Source organism: Osmerus mordax, chromosome 8, assembly GCF_038355195.1.
Source record: "Osmerus mordax isolate fOsmMor3 chromosome 8, fOsmMor3.pri, whole genome shotgun sequence".
NCBI classification, from domain to species: Eukaryota; Metazoa; Chordata; class Actinopteri; order Osmeriformes; family Osmeridae; genus Osmerus; species Osmerus mordax.
In genome coordinates, this window is record NC_090057.1 from 2,219,609 (window position 1) to 2,239,721 (window position 20,113).

Genomic DNA, 20,113 nt, shown 5'->3' on the forward strand with positions numbered 1-20,113 from the left:
AGGTGGTGAAGTCCTTGGGGGACCATGTGGATGAACAGACACTAAACAGCTTCACTCTCGCTGACAACCTGACCACAAACCTCATCACACTCAACGTACTCATCGAAGGTACACGCGCCTCCTGTCAATTACATTATTAAAACTGTATGTTGTGATGAACTCATCCTGTCTTGAGTAGTCGAAGGAAACATTTTACAAAGTTAAAGAAGAAAATAACTGTCTGTGTGTGTGTGTGTCTCAGACATGATCCATGACTGGGAGTTGTACAGCGTGGACCGGGATCTGGACCCGGAGTTGGTGAGACAGAGCACAGCCACGGCTGAAGGCCTGCTGGCCTGGATGAGGACCCTGGATCTGTCCCCTCGAGGGCCTGTCACCACGGACGAGTCCACAGAGGCCCACGACCGTGAGGAAAACACACAAACACACTCTAAAACCGCTCGTATAAAGCTGAGTTTTCCTGGGAGTTTTCCTTGTCTTATTTTGGTTTAGTTTTACGGGCGTATGTGAAGCCCTCTGTGACCCTCCTTGTAAAAAGGGCTGTACAAATCAAACTTGATTCGACTCAAATGAGTCTGTACTGTATGTGATGGTTAGTCCTCAGACGAGTCCGGCAGATGGAGAAGAAGCAGATGATCTTAGACGGCCGTGTGACCCCAGTGAGGGAAGTCTTGTCTCGCTTCACCACCAAGCTCTCGGAGGCCCAGGACCTCCTCCAGAGAGCTGTCAACACCGTGCAGGAGACGGACGACGCCAACAAGGCCAACATGCTGAAATACCAGAGAAACGAGGTAACTACCCTCACCTCCGGGGGTCACGCTGGTGCCGGCCGTTCCATGCTCCTCTCTCCTAGTCCTACCCCCTCTCCTCACATCTCCCCTCACTCCTCTCACATCTCCCCTCTCCTCACATCTCCCCTCCTCTCACGTCTCCCCTCTCTCCTCTCACATCTCCTCTCACATCTCTCCACTGCCCTCGATCCTCTCTCCTCTGCCCTCATTCCTCTCTCCTAGTCCTCCTCCCCTCTCCTCACATCTCCCCTCTCCTCACATCTCCCCTCACTCCTCTCACATCTCTCCTCTCCCCTCGATCCTCTCTCCTCTGCCCTCATTCCTCTCTCCACTCCCTAACACCCCTCTCCTGCCTCCCTGCTCTCCGTGCCTGTCATCAGGGTTTCATTAGGAGAGCGGTCGGACTACGCCCAGGGACGCTGCTCCCACTAGCCCCTGCTGCTCTGGAGGACTGTGATTGTGCTGCTGACTGCTGCCCTGAGGCATCTGCCTTTATCGCCTGTCTCCATCGTCTCAGAACCCACACTAAACTTTAGCACTGAGTGGTAGCCAGGCTCGCAACTAACTTTTTTCCTCACGGCCCCAGCACTGTCCAATCTAAAGTTTAAAAAAAAACTTTTGAAAGGTTTGAAAATGTTTTTGAAAAAAGGTTTGAAAAATATAAAAATTAAAACATAGGTTTGCATCATTGACGAGGACTCTACTAAACTCTACTGTACTCTATTGTACTCTAGTAGAGCAGAGCGCTTTACTCTACTGTTTAAAACTTCTCTGTTCTCTCCCCTCTCCTCCTCTCCTCTCCTTTCACTGTGTGTGAAAACAAAGTTACAAAAAAAAAGTTTCCACATTTTCTTTTGAAAAGAGTAGAGGAAGAAAAGCCAGCAGTCTTGTCAGGAAAGACCAGACACGTCTCATAGGATCCAGCTTCAGACTGTTACTGGATTGTTTTGGGCTCCCCAGTATGAAGTGAATTACCTCGGGTATTCAGCTGGAGAGACATGGATAGAGTAATGTAACATGGAGACAGCTGGGTAGAAATTGAAGGAGGATTAGAGCAAGGGGAGTTAACGAGCTAAATAACTACAGAATTACAGTTTTACCACTTGCCAAAATACAGACACTGCATCTGTTCTGTTACGCATCTGGTGTGATGAACAGCTTTGCAGTCATTACTTTCATTTACAGTATCACAGTCTGCGGCATGTAGACACTTATGCCAATTGGATGTCATTTACAATGAGAAAACATATCTTCGATACCATTCTCAAATTCCTCATCAAGCCCTTTCTGGTGTGAAATCCCCCGATGAAGTAGGACACCCGCCCAGCGATAGTTGTCATGCTCTGGTTGGTATTATGGGATGGCTGTGGCGATGCAGGACTGGGGGTGTTATTTTACCTCCAGATCCCTGTGATCACGGCCTCTGCTGTAAATCAGGGTCATGAATGGTGCGCTGTCCAAACAGGAGGCCTCCCTCTTCACACAACCCTGCTGCCTCTGAAACATACTGGAGCTCTGCAATAGAGTGCTCCAGCCAGTGATATCACCAGATACACACACACACACTGTAAAGCTGTCTTCCTTCAGGGCAAATTGGAATGACATCACAGCGGTGCAGCAGTGAGTGTGGGAAATGTAATAACTGTCAGTTTCATTTTTTTATTTTATTTTTTTATATTAATTATTAATGTGATTTGAGCCCTACAGCGATTTGTTGTTTTGACATTAATGTAACATGATTTATTGGCTTCTCTCTCAAGTTATTTAACATGCATACTATCTTCTCCTTTATTCTGTTTGCGATTTCAACTCAAAAGCACTCAGCACACACAGAGCACATAACGGATCTCTTGGCTGAACAGATATGATCCCATGACTGATACTGATCTTTGTGAGGGCCGTTTACCAATCATTTCCTGTCATGTGACCCCCTCAGGTCAAGCAGCAGAAGCTGATGAAGGAGTATGGGCTTGTGAACGACACCTTGCAGATGGCAGGCGTCCACATCTCCAGCACAGAGCGGGCCATGGCTGAGGTGGATGCTTTGGTTCAGGTAAGGAGAAACACACATCGCTTCTGCATCACTCGTGGGAAAAGTGTTTTTGTTGAATTACGACATGAAGCAGAGAGCCAGACTATGGTGTGTCGACTTAACGTAGGAACCCCATACCAAATTGAAAAGGCAGCAGATTTGCAATGACGTATTGTACTCCACCGAACAAGGTAGCTACAATTTGAGCCATTCCCCTTTTTAGCTAAGTGCATCTATTGAGTTACTGGGGGAATCAGGCAGAGGTAATGTGATTGTGGAGCTGAGTCTGGGTGTTATTGGGTCTGTGTACAGAACGTGACAGAGTATCATGCCTCGATCGATGGCGCCAGCCAGCTGCTGATGGACAAGACGGAGAGGCTGTCCCTCGCTGACAGGGACCTGGTTCAGAGGGCCGATGAACACGCAGAGGAACTGGACAAGCTGGCTGACGAGCTGGAGGAGTAAGTGTTGGCTAGGATTCAGCTCTGGAGACCCCTAACCTCCTCAACTTAATCCTGATCATAAAACATGTAGGCCCAGTTTTCCAAACATGGATTAAACCTAGTCGTAGAGTAAGAGAACATTTCAATGAAGATCTCCATTGAAAACGTTTTTAGTCTAGGGCTAGGTTAAATCAATTTCCGGGGAAACTGGGCCTGATATTTTAAAAACAAGCTTGATTAAGTTAGGCTTAAATTTATTTATTTTTTAAACGAGATCTACCCCTTGATGCCTGTTTGTTTGGTTCCTGTAGAGATCTCAGACGCAGTGACGCCAATGGATTTGTCCAGAGAGCTTTGGATGCTGCCAATGTGTACAACAACATAGTCAAGTACGTCTCTGACGCCAACATCACCGGGCTGACCACTCTGGACTCAGCCAACAGAGCCGAGGATGTAAGTGGGTCAGGGGGGGACCCCAGGGGGTCAGATGGCTGAGCGGTTAGGGAATCGGGCTACCAATCAGAAGGTTGCCGGTTCGATTCCTGGCCACGTAAAATGACGTTGTGTCCTTGGGCAAGGCACTTCACCCGACTTGCCTCAGGGGGGAATGTCCCTGTACTTACTGTAAGTCGCTCTGGATAAGAGCGTCTGCTAAATGACTAAATGTACATGTAATGTAAATGTAAGTGACACTGAGAGCCGTGTGCTCAGTGACATGTGCAGTGGCCCTCTTGTAACAGCCCTGTTTCTCGTCCATGGCAGGCCATCAACGGGATCAACACACAGCTTGGATTCTTGAAAACCCAAAGTGAAAACGTCTTTAAGGAATCCGTTTCCCTGCATTCGGAACAGAAAGGTACGAGGCCTTGTCTGACACCAACGCTGACTCATGGCCGTGTTCTCAGTGTTCCCCGTGTGGGATAATAAAGTTGTCCTTGACCAATCCCTCAGAGGTGGAAGCTGACTTGGTGGACAAGCGTCAATACATCGAGGAGACGAAAGGGATCATGGAGGAGAACACCAGGAAAGTGACCGCAGCGATGAAGGCACTCGACAGCATTCATAAAGGTGAGCTGAATGAACCGGACCTCAGAAACAAGTGAAAGCTGCTTCATGTTAAACCCTGCGTTAAACATCTCTGACAACTGTGAGTCCCATACAAGTCAAACGTATGATGATCGTCATTATCAGTCACATCAGATCATTAAGGGATCCACCTCTTGTCCTTGTGTTCGGGGGGTCAGATGGCTGAGCGGTTAGGGAGTCTGCTATTAATCAGAAGGTTGTTGGTTCAATTCCCGGCCGTGCCAAATGACGTTGTGTCCTTGGGCAAGGCACTTCACCCTACTTGCCTCGGGGGGAATGTCCCTGTACTTACTGTAAGTTGCTCTGGATAAGAGCGTCTGCTAAATGACTAAATGTAAATGTGTTTCCTGTGTTGCCGTGCGGGCTTCCCAGACCGGACTGGCACGCGTCTGGAGTTCACCCAGGATGTGGCAGAGAGCACGCTGAACCGCTCAGTGGAGGTCCTGCAGACCATCACCCCCATCAGCCAGAAAGTGGAGGAGTGGGCCACCAACATGAGGAACAAGGACTACTCTACTGAGGCGTACGACCACGCCATGCTCTCTGCTGGGGAAGCAGGTACCATGCACCTCACACACACACCCATAGATATATATAAAGGGTACATGTCTCGTCCGCGTTGCCGGAAAACGGAGTCGAACGTCCGCACATGGCGGCCATCTTGCTACAGCGTCAGAGATGTTGTTATGTCACTGCATACTTCTATTCTATAAAAAAAACAAACACATAATTATTCATAAGTATGCAGTGGCATAACAACATCTCTGACGTTGATAACAAACCAAACCGTTTAAAAATCGGTTGGAAATTGAGCAAGTTATGGTCATTTAAAAAGTACATGTAGCATCAACACAATGTTATGGGTGAGCGAGTTGACTGTAGCAAGATGGCCGCCATTTGCGGACGTTCTAGACTCCGCCCTAAGACATCTAGTCTCTATATATATCTATGCACACACCACCCAAACACAAAGGTAATCCCAGAGTGTCCGTTAATCCCAGGGTGTTAATGAGTGAAAAGACACGTTGTCTTTGGTGTGTAGTGGACAGCCTGACCGTGCTTGTTCCGGAGCTGCTGAATAAGCTGAAGGTGGTGGAGGACAAGAAACCCATCAACAACGTGACCACCAACATCCTGAGGATCCGAGAGCTGATCGCCCAGGCCCGGAGCGTGGCCAAGAAGGTCAGCCCTCTACATCCTCACCAGCTGGAACTGCATCAGAGAAACAGGATGGTTGTTCCCCATGATGTGTCCCAAGTACCAGAGTTCTTGCGGGGGTATTGAGTCTCGCTGTGCCCTGGTCCCATCTGCAGGTCCAAGTCTCCATGAAGTTCAACGGTCAGTCGTCAGTGGAGGTGCAGCCACACACCAACGTGGAGGAGCTGAAGACGGTGACGGCCATCAGCCTGTTTATCAGAGTGGACCCCGACAAGGACCCCATCGAGGATCGCTTCATCTTCTACTTAGGAGACAGAAATGTGAGCGGGATTGATAACTCAGACGCATAACTCATCAGGTGCTTCTCCTGTGTCTCTTGCTTGACCGCTCTGTGGTTGGTAAGGGTCGTCTTAATCCTGCTGGCCTGGGGTAGAGCCACTGGGTTCACTTCTACCAGGGAAGGCCCAAGGGTAGACCTCCAGCCCAGCTGAAGTGATCCTGTCAGAAATATTAATCTATCCAGCAATGCACAGTCTGTCGGCTCTTCCTTCATTGGCTCCCTTGCATAGACCTGGCACTCGTGTGTGCGTGTGTGTTTACGTGTGTGCGTGTGTGCGCTCTCTGACCCCTCTAAGCTTGACCATATGATTAACTCTTTTATGGCCCCTCCAGTAAGATAATGGTCAGCCCAGGTCCCTTTGTTTACGTAAGCCTAGTGTTACCCAGAGTTCAGATTTGGGGGTAGGCCTCTCTTTGCACACAAAGCTAAACACAGTATCATTTTATACAGAATAAAAGTGTTACATCAATGTTTCCAACAGAGGGGAGGGGGGAGGGGCCGTGGGGCAGTCTGAAACAACACAGACATGGGCCCCGAGGACAGAGCAGGATGAAAGGGGAAGAGCAGCTTGACGACATGAATAGTTTGTTGTGATGGCGAGAGCAGGGAAAGCCTATGAGAGCAGACAGTTGCCTTTTTCAAAGGGGTCTCAAAGAGAGTCCTGTGACAATAATGTGTGTTCCTTCAAAGTCGGATCATTTACATAAATTCCGTTACCCCGGCTAAGGCACAGCAGGGCTCTCTCCTCTCCCCCAGGCCTCTCCAATTCAGCTGCTAATGTAAATCAAGCAGCTACGCCTGTGTATGGCTGTCTAATGCTGAGAAATGGCTCTCTGCGTGACCACCATTCACAAACACAAAGATCTGCACAGGCAGCTTTGTTGCCTGCGACACGGTAATGGCATCTTTTACATACTGTATGAGGCCTGTGCCGTTACTCTTGTGACCTTGGTTGTTTGTTCTCGCAGGGCAGGAAGGACTACATGGGTCTGGCCATCAAGAACGACAACCTGGTGTACGTCTATAACCTCGGCGGAGAAGATGTGGAGATCCCTCTCAGCTCCAAGCCTGTCAGTCAGTGGCCTCCAGTGTTCAACCTCATCAAAGTGGAGAGGTACCGTACAGCTTTCCCACCTGCACCCTAGATCAGTAGTAATCTAATCACATGCAGTAGCCGTGGCTACTGTATCCATGGCTGTGCAGGAGAAGGTGTTGAGGATAGTAATCTGATTCTCTGTGCTCCTCTGTGCCGGCAGGCTGGGTCGACACGGGAAAGTCTTCCTGACTGTGCCCAGTCAGACCTCCACTGATGAGCAGAAGTTCATCCAGAAAGGAGAGGCCCCTGGCACCGACTCGCTGTTTGACCTCGACCCCAAAGACACGGTCTTCTTTGTGGGCGGCGTTCCTGCAGACGTCAGGGTAAAGTTCCTCTATAGATATACATCCATTTGTTTCCGCCTCCCTCCCCTCTGATATTCTGAATGGGGCGTCTGTTTTTCTGTCTTAGTTTCTGACCAGTTTTTTTCTTTCAGCTTCCACCAGCTTTGAGTCTGGCTCCTTTTGTTGGTTGCATTGAGCTGGGCTCTTTGAACAACGATGTCATCAGCCTATACAACTTCAAACAGACCCACAAAATAGATGTTGTTGCATCTTCACCATGTCCCAGGTATATATATATACGACGACAAACTACAACCAGATACCTCCAGTATGCACTGGATTGTTTTCACAGCACCACTTTGCATATAGTTCCTGTTTTTAATCACTTCTGATGTATTTGTTTCTCATAACAGGTACAAGCTGGCGTTCTCTCAGAGCCGGATAGCTAGCTACCTGTTTGACGGGACTGGCTATGCTCTCGTCAACAACATGGAGCGTAGGGGCAAGTTTGGCATTGTCATCAGGTTTGACATCGCTGTGCGGACAGTGGCCAACAATGGTGTCCTGTTACTCATGGTGAACGGGGTAAATATTGCACCAGATTTTGTCCTACTTAATATTTACTTTTTAAAATGTATTTTACTACTCAATGACCAAAAGGAAACCTTTCTAAAGGATTATTTAAACTATGTTCTTAGACCTGAAATTATCTTCATTTGAAATAACAGAAAATATATTTAGTGTTTCACTTCTCTCCTTTCAGGCGGATTTCTTCCTATTAGAACTGAAGAACGGCCTCTTGAAGCTCCAGTATGACTTTGGCTTCAAAGGTGGTCCTGTCACACTGGACAGTACCTCACCCAAGCTACAGATTAATGATGCGCGATACCACGAGGTAAACCCAGGACTCTTAGAGCCACAGGGACTGTACTGCAATATACTGCGATAAAAAAACAAAAACAAAAATGTAACAGTGAGTTTTTCTGGGAGTTTTCCTTGAGGGGTTGGTTGAGGGGTAGTTCTATGGGCGTATGTGAAGCCCTCTGTGACATTGCTTGTAAAAGGGCTATACAAATACATTTGATTTGATTTTGATTTGAATAGTAACTCAGCCTCTACTCCTATGCTCTGCTAGGTATCAGTGATCTATCACTACTCTAAGAAGATCATCCTACTGGTAGACAAGAGTCACGTGAAGTCCATGGAAAATGAGAAGAAGACCCTGCCCTTCTTAGACGTCTACATCGGAGGGGCCCCCTCCCATGTCCTCCTCTCCAGGTAGACGACACAACATCCTGTCACGCGCCCATGCAAAGACCCTGACCTTCGATGTCATCCGCTGCTTAGATACAATTGTAACCCAATACAGTATCAAGGGCTTGCCGTGTTGGTCTTAGATGAGAGTGTGACTGGACAGCCGGGGCTTTGAGAGATCCCTCGGGCCTGTCCTGTTGTTCATGTGAGTGCCCTCTCCCCCAGGACGGAGCTGAGCGATCTGGTAGGGCTGAGGGGCTGTGTCAAGGGCTTCCAGTTCCAGAAGAAAGACTTCAATCTTCTGGAGGAGCCAGGGACCATCGGCATCAGCAGTGGCTGTCCTGAAGAGTCCTTCGTGAGTGCTCGACACACAAACACACACAGACAGAGGCACTCACACACAAACACACACACCCTGTCCTACACAATCTCATCAAGACTGCAACAGAGTCCTTCTTACAGCTTTTCTCTCAAGATTGGCTGTCATAATGGTTTCACGCTCCGTAGAGAATGGACTGATGTTTCAGTGCAGTGACAGTACGTAAGTGGACTCAGAGAGGGGCGTGTGTGCCTGTGATTGTGACAGATGTCTCGTAAGGCCTACTTCACTGGAGAGAGCTACCTGGGATCATCTGCCAAGTTCTCACCCTTCGACGCCTTTGAGGGGGGCCTCAACTTCAGGACCCTGCAGCCCACAGGGCTCCTGTTTTACCTGAAAGAAGGGGTATGCTCTTCACGTGGTGTCATGTAATTATAGTAGATCATGTTGTGTCATGATCTTTGCGGCTTAAACCGTGTTTCTTTGTCCCGCCTGCAGTCCGACGAGTTCAGCATCTCACTGGAGAACGGGGGTGTGGTGTTGAACGCCCGAGGGACCCGAGTGAAGTCACACAAGAAGCAGTACGGCGACGGAAGAGCTCACTTCCTGGTGGCCTCGGTATCCAATGAAAAGTAAGCAAGTCAGTGAAAGGGGGTTGACAGTTCCCTTCTGCCGGAGCTGACCTGATGTCCGTGTCCCAGGTATGAGCTGGTGGTGGATGACAAGGACAAGCATGAGAAGAAGCGGCCCGCCTCAGCGTCCTCCTCGGCAGCAGGGATCAGGAGCTTCTACCTTGGAGGGTCTCCCAGCAGCACTAGCGGCATCAGGAACTTCACGGGCTGCATCAGCTATGCCTACATCAACAGGTGAGCCCTCGCCAACAGCCCTCCCTCACAAGAGGACACACCACTGTACGCCCAATCACCAACCACAGTGAAGCGGGAAATTCGTAGTATTTTAACATTTCTTCGACCACTGACTGGGTCGGCCTTAGTTTGAACATCCTGTTGTAACTTACATCCTGTTAGTGGGTCTGGTTTCTATCTGGAGGGACTGGGGTTGTGGAAACTTTGCAATTGGTTATTTGGCTCATGTTCCTGTGTACTTAGAGACTCACTGTGGGGGGGCTGTGTGTGTGACAGAGAGGAGGATAGTCAGGATCACTAATAGAGCTGGGGGGGGGGCATGGGGCTTGTATCCATAGAGACAGAGATGTGTTGAGAAAGTGTAGCTCTGGCACAGACTCTCTCTACCCCTTTCTCTCTCGGTCTCTCTCTCTCTCTCTCTCTCTCTCTCTCTCTCTCTCAGTGTCTCTCTCTCTATCTGTCTCTCTCTCTCGGTCTCTCTCTCTCTCTCCCTCTCTCTCTCTCTCTCTCTGTGTCTCTCTCTCTCTCTAAACCTCTCCCGTGTTCTCTCCAGACAAGACAGGGACATTGAACCTGAGGACTTCCAGAAATACAGTGAGAACGTCCAGACGTCCCTGCAGGAGTGCCCAGTGGAGAGACCGCCTGCAGCTCTGCTCTCTAAACACGGCCAGAGCACCTCCAAGCCCAAACACAGCCAGGCCAGAAAGGTAACCCACTACAGGGTTAGAAAAACACATCACACTCATGGAAAACGCACTGGTCACCATGTGCTGGCACGTGTATGAAGGGAACTCTAAACCTTTCTGTCCCAGGTGGGCCGGGACGAGTCCAGCCACCCCCAAAGCATGCTGGGATTGAAGAGAGACGAGGAGGCGGATCCTGAGATGGAGGCCACGCCCTGTTACCTCTCCTCCAGGCCCCGTGCCTCTCTCCACGCCCACCGCTACGGCGGCACCGCCCACAGCCGGCAGGAGTACACCGACCTCCCCCGATCCCTGTCAGAGAGGTACGAGGAGAGAACGCTCAGCTCCGTGACCCCGGGGTCAAGTCTATTACAGGCTCCTGTCAGCGCCCGCGGGCGTGCCTCTGGTGTGAAACGATGCGGGCGTCTCAAGGCGCTAGTCTGACAGTTGTCACCTTCCTCCTCTCAAGGTCCCACATGTCCCTGTCTCTGAAGACCCAGTCTTCCTTCGGCCTCATCTTCTACGCATCCGATGAGGAGGAGCACGACCACATGGCTGTGTTCCTGGCCCACGGGAAGCTGGTGTACACCTTCAACCAGGGCCAGCAGAGGGTCAAGCTCAGGAGTCAGGAGAGATACAACGACGGCGCCTGGCACAATGTGAGTAAATCACCGTCCACCATTCCACACACACACACACACACAGAGAGACCCCCTGTACTGTCCTGGTGTCACTCACATGTACAGAGATAGACAGGGGTCTATGTTTAGAGACGCGTCATGTTTCGCCTCCGTGTGACAGGCGATTCTCTCTCCTTGCCCCGCAGGTTATTTTTATTCGTGACGGGAGTCTGGGCAGGTTAATAATTGATGGTCTGACAGTGCTGGAGGACAGAGTCAAGGGCTCCAACATCTCCTGGAATGTCAGCAGCCCTCTCTACGTTGGAGGGGTTCCTCCAGGGAAGGCCCTGAGACACATCCAGGTAGGCCGCAGTCTGCTCCAGCTCTCTGGGAGGGCATCGCTGAAGGCAAATGGAGCAGAATACAGATGGAAAAGTTTTAACATAGCACACAAGCACAGCTGGAGTCCTTGGGAACACATGAAAAGTGTGATGTGGAATCTTGAAGTGGGACAAAGCCCGTCTCCAAGCACAGCGTAATCCTGTACTTTATGGTAGTCCGGTGTGTCCTGGTACACGTGCAGTGTACTGTGTGATCACAGTGGGAGACATCCAGCTATCCAGACTGCTGTTCCCAGCTCAGTCTGCTCCCACACAAAGCAGGAAACCACATACCTGACCCTGTCTTCCTTCACTTCTTTATTTATCTCTTTCATCTCCTTTTTATTCTGCTGTTTTTTCCTACCGTTTCCCTCTAACTCTGGCCTGTGTTTTGTTTGACTCCTGTGTAGAGAAACTCTGCCGTCAGCTTCACCGGCTGTGTGAAGGGCCTTCAGCTGGACGGCCAGCGGCTGTCCTCCGTGTCCCAGACCTTCGCTGTCACGCCCTGCTTCGAGGGGACATCAGAGGAGGGGACGTACTTCTCTGCGGAGGGGGGATATGTCGTCCTGGGTAACAGACCTCTCACTACCCCTGCATGATTTAGTTGTATTGTTGCTGATATTGTTGTATTGTTTGGATGCGATTGGGTGCAAGAGCGTAATTTCTTCTGTGAGTTTCGTCAGAGTTCACTTTGAATCAAAGCTTCGCCTGACTGGTATACACTATAATTATATAGTGATAGATACGTTATAGTAGATTAAATATGATAGTTCTAACCCTTTATTTCATCTTTCTCTGAATATGTTATACACAGTGCATTCTGGCAGCTCCAAAGCACTGTTTGGAAACAATGTATCTGTTATAGAGCGTGATATGCTTGGTTTCCTCAGATAAACGTCCTTGTGGTAGTTTAGATGACGGGGGAGGGGGGGGGGGGGGGTCGGACTCCAGCCAGGATAGGGAACACGATCTCCCCCAAGCAGCTGTGGTACATGAGGATTGGTGGAGAGCGAACGCGAGGAGGGAGATAGCTGAAGGCGCAAGGTCTCGGGAGCTGAGCTGCAGCTGTTGAATGAGCGCCGAGCAATTTCACACCCTACAGTGGTCGGCTAGGTTTCACACGTGTACATATTCTCTTCGAACCGAAGAGCAGAGGTGATACTCCAGGTTAGAGTAGTTGCCGTTGAGTTTCAAAACCACAGGAGGGCAAGTTGACCTTTTGAACTCTTTTTTCTCTCCCCTCTCCTTCAGATGACACGTTCAACCTCGGGCTGAAGTTTGAGCTGGTGGTGGAGGTGCGCCCCCGTGTGGTGTCTGGGGTGCTACTGCATGTGTACACAGCCGTGGAGGAATACCTCACCATGTACATCCACAGAGGAACGGTACGCCAGCCAAGCCACCGACACATCATGCATGTCTACTCAAGTGGGGGTTTAATCTCTTCTCTGATTGGTTGTCCTCGTGGTCGATGCTTCCTGTTTCCAGGTGGTAGTGCTGGTGAACAATGGAGTGAGAGAGTTCTTCACTCAGGTGTCTCCCAGTCAGGGTCTGTGTGATGGCGTCTGGCACAGGATAACAGGTGATCAAACCATCCTCTGCCCTCTGGCTGTCCCAGGGGAGAGGGTCAGACTGATGGATGATCCTTCATCTGTCCTCAGTGATCAATCTCATGTTGGGATCTTTGTCACTTCCTGTTTTGCCTGTTCTTTAATGGTTCTGTGTTGACCCGTCTGTGCTGTTTTGGGGCCACAGTGATCCGAGATGCCAATGTTGTCCAGCTGGATGTGGACTCGGAGGTCAACCATGTCGTGGGACCTCTGAACCCTGGCGCCATGGATACCAGGACCCCTGTGTTCATTGGTGGAGCTCCAGGTCAGTGAATGGGTCCAAGAATTTCAAGAACTCGTACCCACAATTTTGTGGTTTGGCCTTTTGCTGCGCATTGCTAATGCCACGCATTCCATCCATCACACATCACCATTTTTACTGCTGGTTATCACCTGTAGGACAGTAAAACAAAAACAAAAAGGTAAAAACTCAACCTTTTTTGGGGTTGTAAACCACTGACTTTGTAACTATAAACATGTAAAAAAGAAGCACACGCGAAATAGCAAATAGGAATGTTTGATTTAGCGGTTTGGTTTCCCTCTTTCCAGAATCTCTCCTCCCAGAAGGCATTGCTACCAACAAGACCTTCACAGGCTGCATGAGGAACCTGGTGGTCAACAACAGTGAAGTGAGCTTCACCAAAGCTGCCCTGGTCAGTGGAGCGGTCAGCGTGGGATCCTGCCCAGCAGCCTAGCAGCTCCGACGGACCTGGGAACACCAACACCACCCAACCTCCACCCAAACAGAAGTGACCAAATACTCGATAGCACGTTCTTGCCACTGCAATAAAGCATAAGCATTAAAATACTTGTTCCTTTTTAACCTTTTCGTCCTTGTGTCCAGTGACAGTTTATTTTTTAGATTGACCCACCAGGACCCATATAACCGACACTCCTATAGAAATTTGATTCACGTAAAAGACTGTCCATACATAAATCTCATATCAGTTTTTGAAAATTATATTTTATGTTTTTGGCGAATCACTACATTACAGTTTTAGTTTATGATTAAGAGTTAAATCTATAGGTTGCCAAAGGGCTACATTTTCTTTTATTAACAGTCATAAATCACACAGACACAGAAGGGAGGTGGGTCTCTAACACCAGTGATGAGGCCACATGCAGACAAGAATACTCTGTTCTACTTCAACCCTTGTATTATCTCAAGGGCACATCTGTAACAAATTGTCTTTCTCACTCCTGCAGTCAACGTTTTTTATATATAAAATATTCTGCTTAATAAAGATGATCTATATAATTCATTTACTTGACCACATTTCTGTGCACACACATGAACAAATGCTGTGGATGTTTTCAAGCAGTAAGTTCATGCACTACCAATACAACATAGCAACATCCCACATAGCAATTGGATTCGGTGTAAATCCAATGCCTTTATCATGGCTGTCAAGGATTTCATGTACATTATATTCCTCATAATCAGTCGCGGTGTAAAATGCAATACCAATACTGCCCTCTTGGGCAAAATGCGATTATTGTCTCTAATGTCAGATACTGTAGTCCAGAGCCATATAAAAAGAATGTTACATGTCTATGTAACATTTATGTTTTAGAACGTTTATATGGCTTTGCTGGATGGCGCGTGTTCTGCGCGCGCGCGTTAGTACGTTTCCATGGCAAAACGTAATCAGAGTACGGTGACGCTTCAGCCATGGCGCGGGATCTCAAACTTTACTGTGTGCTGTTTCTAGCTACAAACTAACGACTAACTTTAGTTTCTAAAAGTTACCGTCAGTGTTGGTTTGCAACAATGACGCAGTCAGTGGTTGTTCAAGGTGAGTGCTTCGCCATGCAACTGAACTGAACTGAACAGATACAGTACGTTCCGTAGGCTAGTGAACGATCGTGCTACTTCCTTGTTTGGCTCCAGGCATGAGTTAACGTTAGCCTATTGTTTTCTGTTTTTGCTGATAAATCAATGCACAGTTGTATCCCAAAATTAGATTCATTCTAAGACACATTTGCAAGCGGCATACGTTCCCATAATTCAGAACTTTTCTCATTTATAACATTTTCAGTTGGCCAGTGCGGTAACCAAGTAGGCTGCAGGTTTTGGGATCTTGCCCTGAGGGAGCATTCCCATGTCAATAAAGTAAGTATAACATGATAGTGTCTGACATTACATTAATGAAGTTGGCCAGTGACAGCTGGAGGTGTAATCAAATATGCCCTCAGTAAATGGTAATGTGTGGAAGCGAGTCCGTCTTACCAGACAACATGTTTATCACCTCATCAAACACCTCTCTAACATCGCTTAAATGTTTTCTCGGATTTAGAAAGGAATATACGATGAAGCTCTGAGCAGCTTTTTTCGGAATGTTGATTCACGGTAAGTCCGTCACGCCCTAATACAGTACATCATGGTGGTGAAACTTGGCTGCTTCGGGTACCAAATTGAGTAATTTCTCAGATATCGACGGTTTCCTTTCTGTTTTCTAGGAGGAGTGAAAGTGGAGCCCGTGACACCACTGGCGGGAGGATCCAGTCATTGAAAGCCCGGGTAAATAATAAATACTTGGCTGTGTGAATAATTCTGCGTGTTACTGTGTGTCTGTGTTTGTGCGTGTAAGGATGTGTAGGTTCACTGACATGGCCTCCCTTCTCCACAGGCCGTCCTGGTGGACATGGAGGAGGGTGTGGTGAACGAGCTGCTCCAGGGGCCCTTGAGGGAAGTGTTCGACACCACCCAGCTCATCACCGACGTATCTGGTTCAGGCAACAACTGGTAAGAGACTGCACGACCGTAGGGCGTCTCGAGAGCCAATTATGAAACTATGTGTTTGATTATTTCATGTCTCAGAACTTTTTTTTCTTTTTCACGTTACCCACGGGGCTGTGAAAGGTTGTCTGTGAGTGCGGCATGTTTAAGATAAATCCCTAATATGTGTCTGTGCTTGTGGTGTAACTGACCTCTCCAGGGCTGTGGGACACATGACGTACGGGACAGCGTACAGGGAGCAGATCGTGGAGCAGCTGAGGAAGGCAGCAGAGCATTGTGACTGTCTTCAGTGCTTCTTCCTCATTCACTCCATGGGCGGAGGTGAGGATCCGTTCCACACCCTGCCACAGGAGTCAGGTGGCTGAGCGGTGAGGGAGTCGGGCTAGTAATCTGAAGGTTGCCAGTTCAATTCCCAGCCGTGCCAAAATGACGTTGTGTCCTTGGGCAAGGCACTTCACCCTACTTGCCTCGGGGGGAATGTCCCTGTACTTTTACTGTAAGTCGCTCTGGATAAGAGCGTCTGCTAAATGTAAAATGTAACAGGGGAGAGTCGCGCTGGACGCAAGTTCGCTTCCTCACGGGTCTTTCCCCTCACTCGTACTTGTACAGGGTCCTCTGACTCGTGAGGGTGACTCCTTGGCAGCCACGCCAGAGAAAAGCTTTCATAGACACACAAGCTAGCTTTCATAGACACACAAGCTAGCTTTCATAGACACACAAGCTAGCTTTCATAGACACACAAGCTAGCTTTTCGCTGGGCTGTATATTCATACCTGAGGAGTGAGTTTAACCAATCCACATCGGTTACACTCACCTGGTTCCCTCACGCTTCACATTTCAGTTACCGTTCAGACTCAGACTCCGTTCAGACTCCTGTCGGATCAGACGTTAGGCCTTCCTGTTCTGTCCTGAGAGTCCGGCTTCCTGGAAGCGTGGTGTTGACGTGGGTGATGGTTCCACAGGGACGGGCTCGGGCTTGGGCACGCGTGTGCTGAACCTTCTGGAGGAGGAGTTCCCCGAGGTGTGTCGCATCGTCACCTCGGTGTACCCCTCCGCTGAGGATGATGTCATCACTTCCCCCTACAACAGCGTCCTGGCCATGCGGGAGCTGACCGAGCACGCAGACTGCGTCTTGCCTGTGGAGAATCAGGTGCGGGTTTCAGTCAGAGAGCGAGGGAGGCGTGCGTAGTGTGCGAATTATATAATGACAATCGGGGGGGTCAACTTCTTCTCCAGGGCGTAAAAGGAACCCAGTACAGCGCAGACGTGTATTTTGGAGTCAGGCCCCTCTCAAACCTCGACGTAATTTGCACACTGGGCGTGCGCTTGCCTCTGTGTCTCTGTAGTTGCAGTCGTTATGGCATTGTCGCCCGGCCTTCTAGTCATTCACTCTAAGAATAACAGGATTTACAACCTGTCAAGGACGTTAAAATGGATTCTCTCCCTTTGACTCTCATCTGAATGTCTGTTATTCCCCCCCCCCCCCCCCCCCCCCCCCCTCCCCGCAGTCATTGGTGGACATTGTTAACAAGATCAAGCACATGAGCCACAGAGTCAGGTCAGGTTCTGTGATAAAGAAAGACTGCACTCTCATCTCTGGCCGGGGGGGTGTCAGTGGGGCGGAGAAGCCCTTTGATGCCATGAACAACATCGTGGCTAACCTGCTCCTCAACATCACCAGGTACGAGAGACAGCGACCATCTGTGGCCCTGGATTGATGTTAATCTGTTTGGTGGCAGAATTTATCTCTGTCCTGTCCTCTCCTTCCTTTCCTTTGAGTGTGTGTGGAAAAAAAATATTTTACCTTTTACACAAATATCTGTACTTTCTACTCCTTACATTTTCAAGCCAGGCTCGTTGCTTTAGTTTTAACACACCCAACCAGGGCTGTTTGCCCTGCCACTGTGTGATTCCTAACGTGTTCTCTATGTTCCAGGGCTGTTTGCCCTCCCACTGTGTGATTCCTAGCGGCGTCTGTGTGTCTTACCTCTTGTAGCTCAGCTCGTTTTGAGGGATCCCTCAACATGGATCTGAATGAGATAGCCATGAACCTGGTTCCCTTCCCTCGCCTGCACTACCTGGTGCCCAGCCTCACCCCCCTGTACACCCTGTCTGATGTCAACATCCCCACCAGAAGGTCTGTTCTGTCTGCCTGCCTGCCTGCCTGCCTGCCTGCCTGCCTGCCTGCCTGTCTGTCTGTCTGTCTGTCTGTCTGCCTGTCTGTCTGACCTGCATGTCTGTCTGTCTGGCCTGCTGGCTTTGTTTGCTCTGCTTTCTTGGTGTTCTCCATGCCTGTCTGTCTGTGTGTCCCCTAATGCTATGTTTTGACAGTGTATTTGGTTGGACTTTTCTGGAACTTGGGGGTGGAATACGGAATGTTCAGAGCCCCTCCACCTCCCTCTCTACGTCCTTTGTTGACTGCAGTTAACATCTGTCAAAGCCTAGTTGTCCTGATAGTTCGTGACTACAACACAGGATGAAAAGGATAACCCCAGTCTCGATTTAAAAGCTCTCACTAATCGTGGTATCTGAGTATCTATCGTGTCAAGATTAAGAGTATGAAGCACTGCCAGGTTAACCGTCTGAGCCAACACTCCCTTTCCCTTCTACCCAGTCGACATTCGATCCAAACAAAGAAGTCATGTCCAGACATGTCCAGACAGGAAGTACATGCAAGGCAGGATGTTAATCCCTCTGATCCGCCTGTTTGTCTCCTGCATGTGCCCAGGCTGGATCAGATGTTCACGGACGCCTTCAGTAAGGACCACCAGCTTCTCCAGGCTGACCCCAGACACAGCCTCTACCTGGCCTGCGCCCTCCTGGTCCGCGGGGACGTGCAGGTGTCTGACCTCCGCAGGAACATCGAGAGGTCAGAAAGCGGACGCCTCCACTACTCCTCCATACATCCTCTTCCCCCGTATCACTTGGAGGGTCGGGCCGGGTTGTGGGGAGGGGGGGGGGGGGATCGGGGTCAGGGGAGTTGCTAGTGCTGGCAGTTCACCCACAGCCCCGCTGATGACCTTCCCAGCAGCGCCGGCTCACAGAGCAGCCATTCAACCCACGCCTGCCATGTATGCTAAGTAGACACTCATCATGACTGGCCTATTGAGCTCCTGCCTCCTCTCCTCCCCTTTCACCCACTCCCTCGCCCACTCCCCCTCTCTCCTGTGCAGACCTTGTTTTTTTTATTCATATGGCATGTTGTCAAGAGCAACAGAAACAGGAGCCAGTTTGAGAGCACATGCCTGTGTGTGTCCGTGGTTTATATCAAGGGGAAAAATTTTCCTCCGTAGAGCAAGTATATGGACTCAGGTGGCAACAGTATCCTACATACATTAACGGCTTGTAGAGTTCTTCACAGCAGGGTTAAGGTTAGGGTTAGTTTAGGATTTCAGCCCTCCCGGCTTAGGCTGGCATCTGTTATACTGTACATCACCTTCACCCAGAAGGACCATCTGAGTAGGTCCCTGTCATGTGTTCCAGACTGAGGCCTACGCTGAGTAGGTCCCTGTCATGTGTTCCAGACTGAGGCCTACGCTGAGTAGGTCCCTGTCATGTGTTCCAGACTGAGGCCTACGCTGAGTAGGTCCCTGTCATGTGTTCCAGACTGAGGCCTACGCTGAGTAGGTCCCTGTCATGTGTTCCAGACTGAGGCCTACGCTGCCCTTCGTCTCCTGGAACCAGGAGGGCTGGAAGACAGGCCTGTGCTCAGTCCCCCCCGTGGGCCACTCACACTCCCTGCTGGCTCTGGCCAACAACACCTGCGTGAAGCTTACCTTCGTGGAGCTCCGAGAACGCTTCACCAAGCTCTACAGGAAGAAGGTACCTCCACCAGCACGACTCCCAGCGCACCTGGCGCCGGGCAGGTAGTCAGGCGGCGGTGTGATCACGTGGCAGGAAGTGTCTTAACAGGAAGTGGTGGTGGTGGGGTGTTTGTTTCAGGCTCACTTGCACCACTACCTCCAGGTGGATGGGGTGGAGCAGGGCTGCTTCACCGAGGCTGTAGCCTCCCTCAGCTCTCTGATCGAGGAGTACTGTCAGCTGGACGCCACCAAGGGGCACCTGACGCCGGACACCCCCAGACTCAAAATGGCCTCTTGAAGGACCGGGCTGTTCCGCACGTGTTAGGAGAGAGCTGTGTGGAACGTAGGGTTTGTGTATGTTTGTCTACTGTGATATTGTATAATTGTAAATAACTGATAAAACAAGTGTTTTCGTACAGGTTATTTTTTAATAAGTTACAAAGGTTATTTCTTACCTTTCACTGTAAATTGTTTTACTTGGATTTATGTCAAAATAAATACATGTAAAGTTGCTGCTGAGTATTCATGCAATCAAACAGGTTGATTCTTGAGGATGCAGGAATTCAGAGTATCTGTATAACAACATTAACAATTTGAACAACTGACTTATC

The 20,113-nt window shown here is 49.4% G+C and overlaps 2 protein-coding genes across 3 annotated transcripts; both read left to right on the top strand.

Moving 5' to 3' along the window:
* On the top strand, window positions 1-14,221 carry lama4 (laminin, alpha 4; the record flags this gene model as incomplete). Its single annotated transcript, XM_067242145.1, is given in 30 exon segments — window positions 1-108; window positions 242-406; window positions 598-791; window positions 2,728-2,844; window positions 3,136-3,284; window positions 3,578-3,719; window positions 4,029-4,122; window positions 4,218-4,334; window positions 4,725-4,910; window positions 5,395-5,534; window positions 5,666-5,830; window positions 6,819-6,964; window positions 7,107-7,269; window positions 7,383-7,516; window positions 7,644-7,815; window positions 7,994-8,125; window positions 8,366-8,508; window positions 8,710-8,839; window positions 9,071-9,208; window positions 9,302-9,435; window positions 9,505-9,669; window positions 10,223-10,376; window positions 10,482-10,675; window positions 10,822-11,011; window positions 11,179-11,334; window positions 11,763-11,922; window positions 12,604-12,734; window positions 12,838-12,931; window positions 13,105-13,224; window positions 13,509-14,221. Coding segments are annotated over 30 exon segments (4,379 nt in total), but the record flags the coding sequence as incomplete, so codon positions are not given.
* Window positions 14,222-14,636: 415 nt separating this feature from the next.
* On the top strand, window positions 14,637-20,013 carry tube1 (tubulin, epsilon 1). 2 transcript variants are annotated; one of them, XM_067241584.1, is made up of 12 exons: window positions 14,637-14,755; window positions 14,999-15,072; window positions 15,257-15,309; window positions 15,420-15,480; window positions 15,590-15,705; window positions 15,899-16,020; window positions 16,662-16,849; window positions 17,208-17,380; window positions 17,696-17,836; window positions 18,428-18,568; window positions 19,347-19,521; window positions 19,642-20,013. In XM_067241584.1, exons 1-12 carry the CDS (start codon window positions 14,731-14,733, stop codon window positions 19,798-19,800), a joined length of 1,428 nt encoding a protein of 475 aa, XP_067097685.1. In that variant the 5' UTR covers window positions 14,637-14,730; the 3' UTR covers window positions 19,801-20,013. The 2 variants fall into 2 exon arrangements, with proteins under 2 accessions (XP_067097685.1, XP_067097686.1); XM_067241585.1 differs by lacking the exon at window positions 19,642-20,013 and having other exon boundaries at window positions 19,306-19,430.
* The last annotated feature ends 100 nt before the right edge of the window (window positions 20,014-20,113 follow it).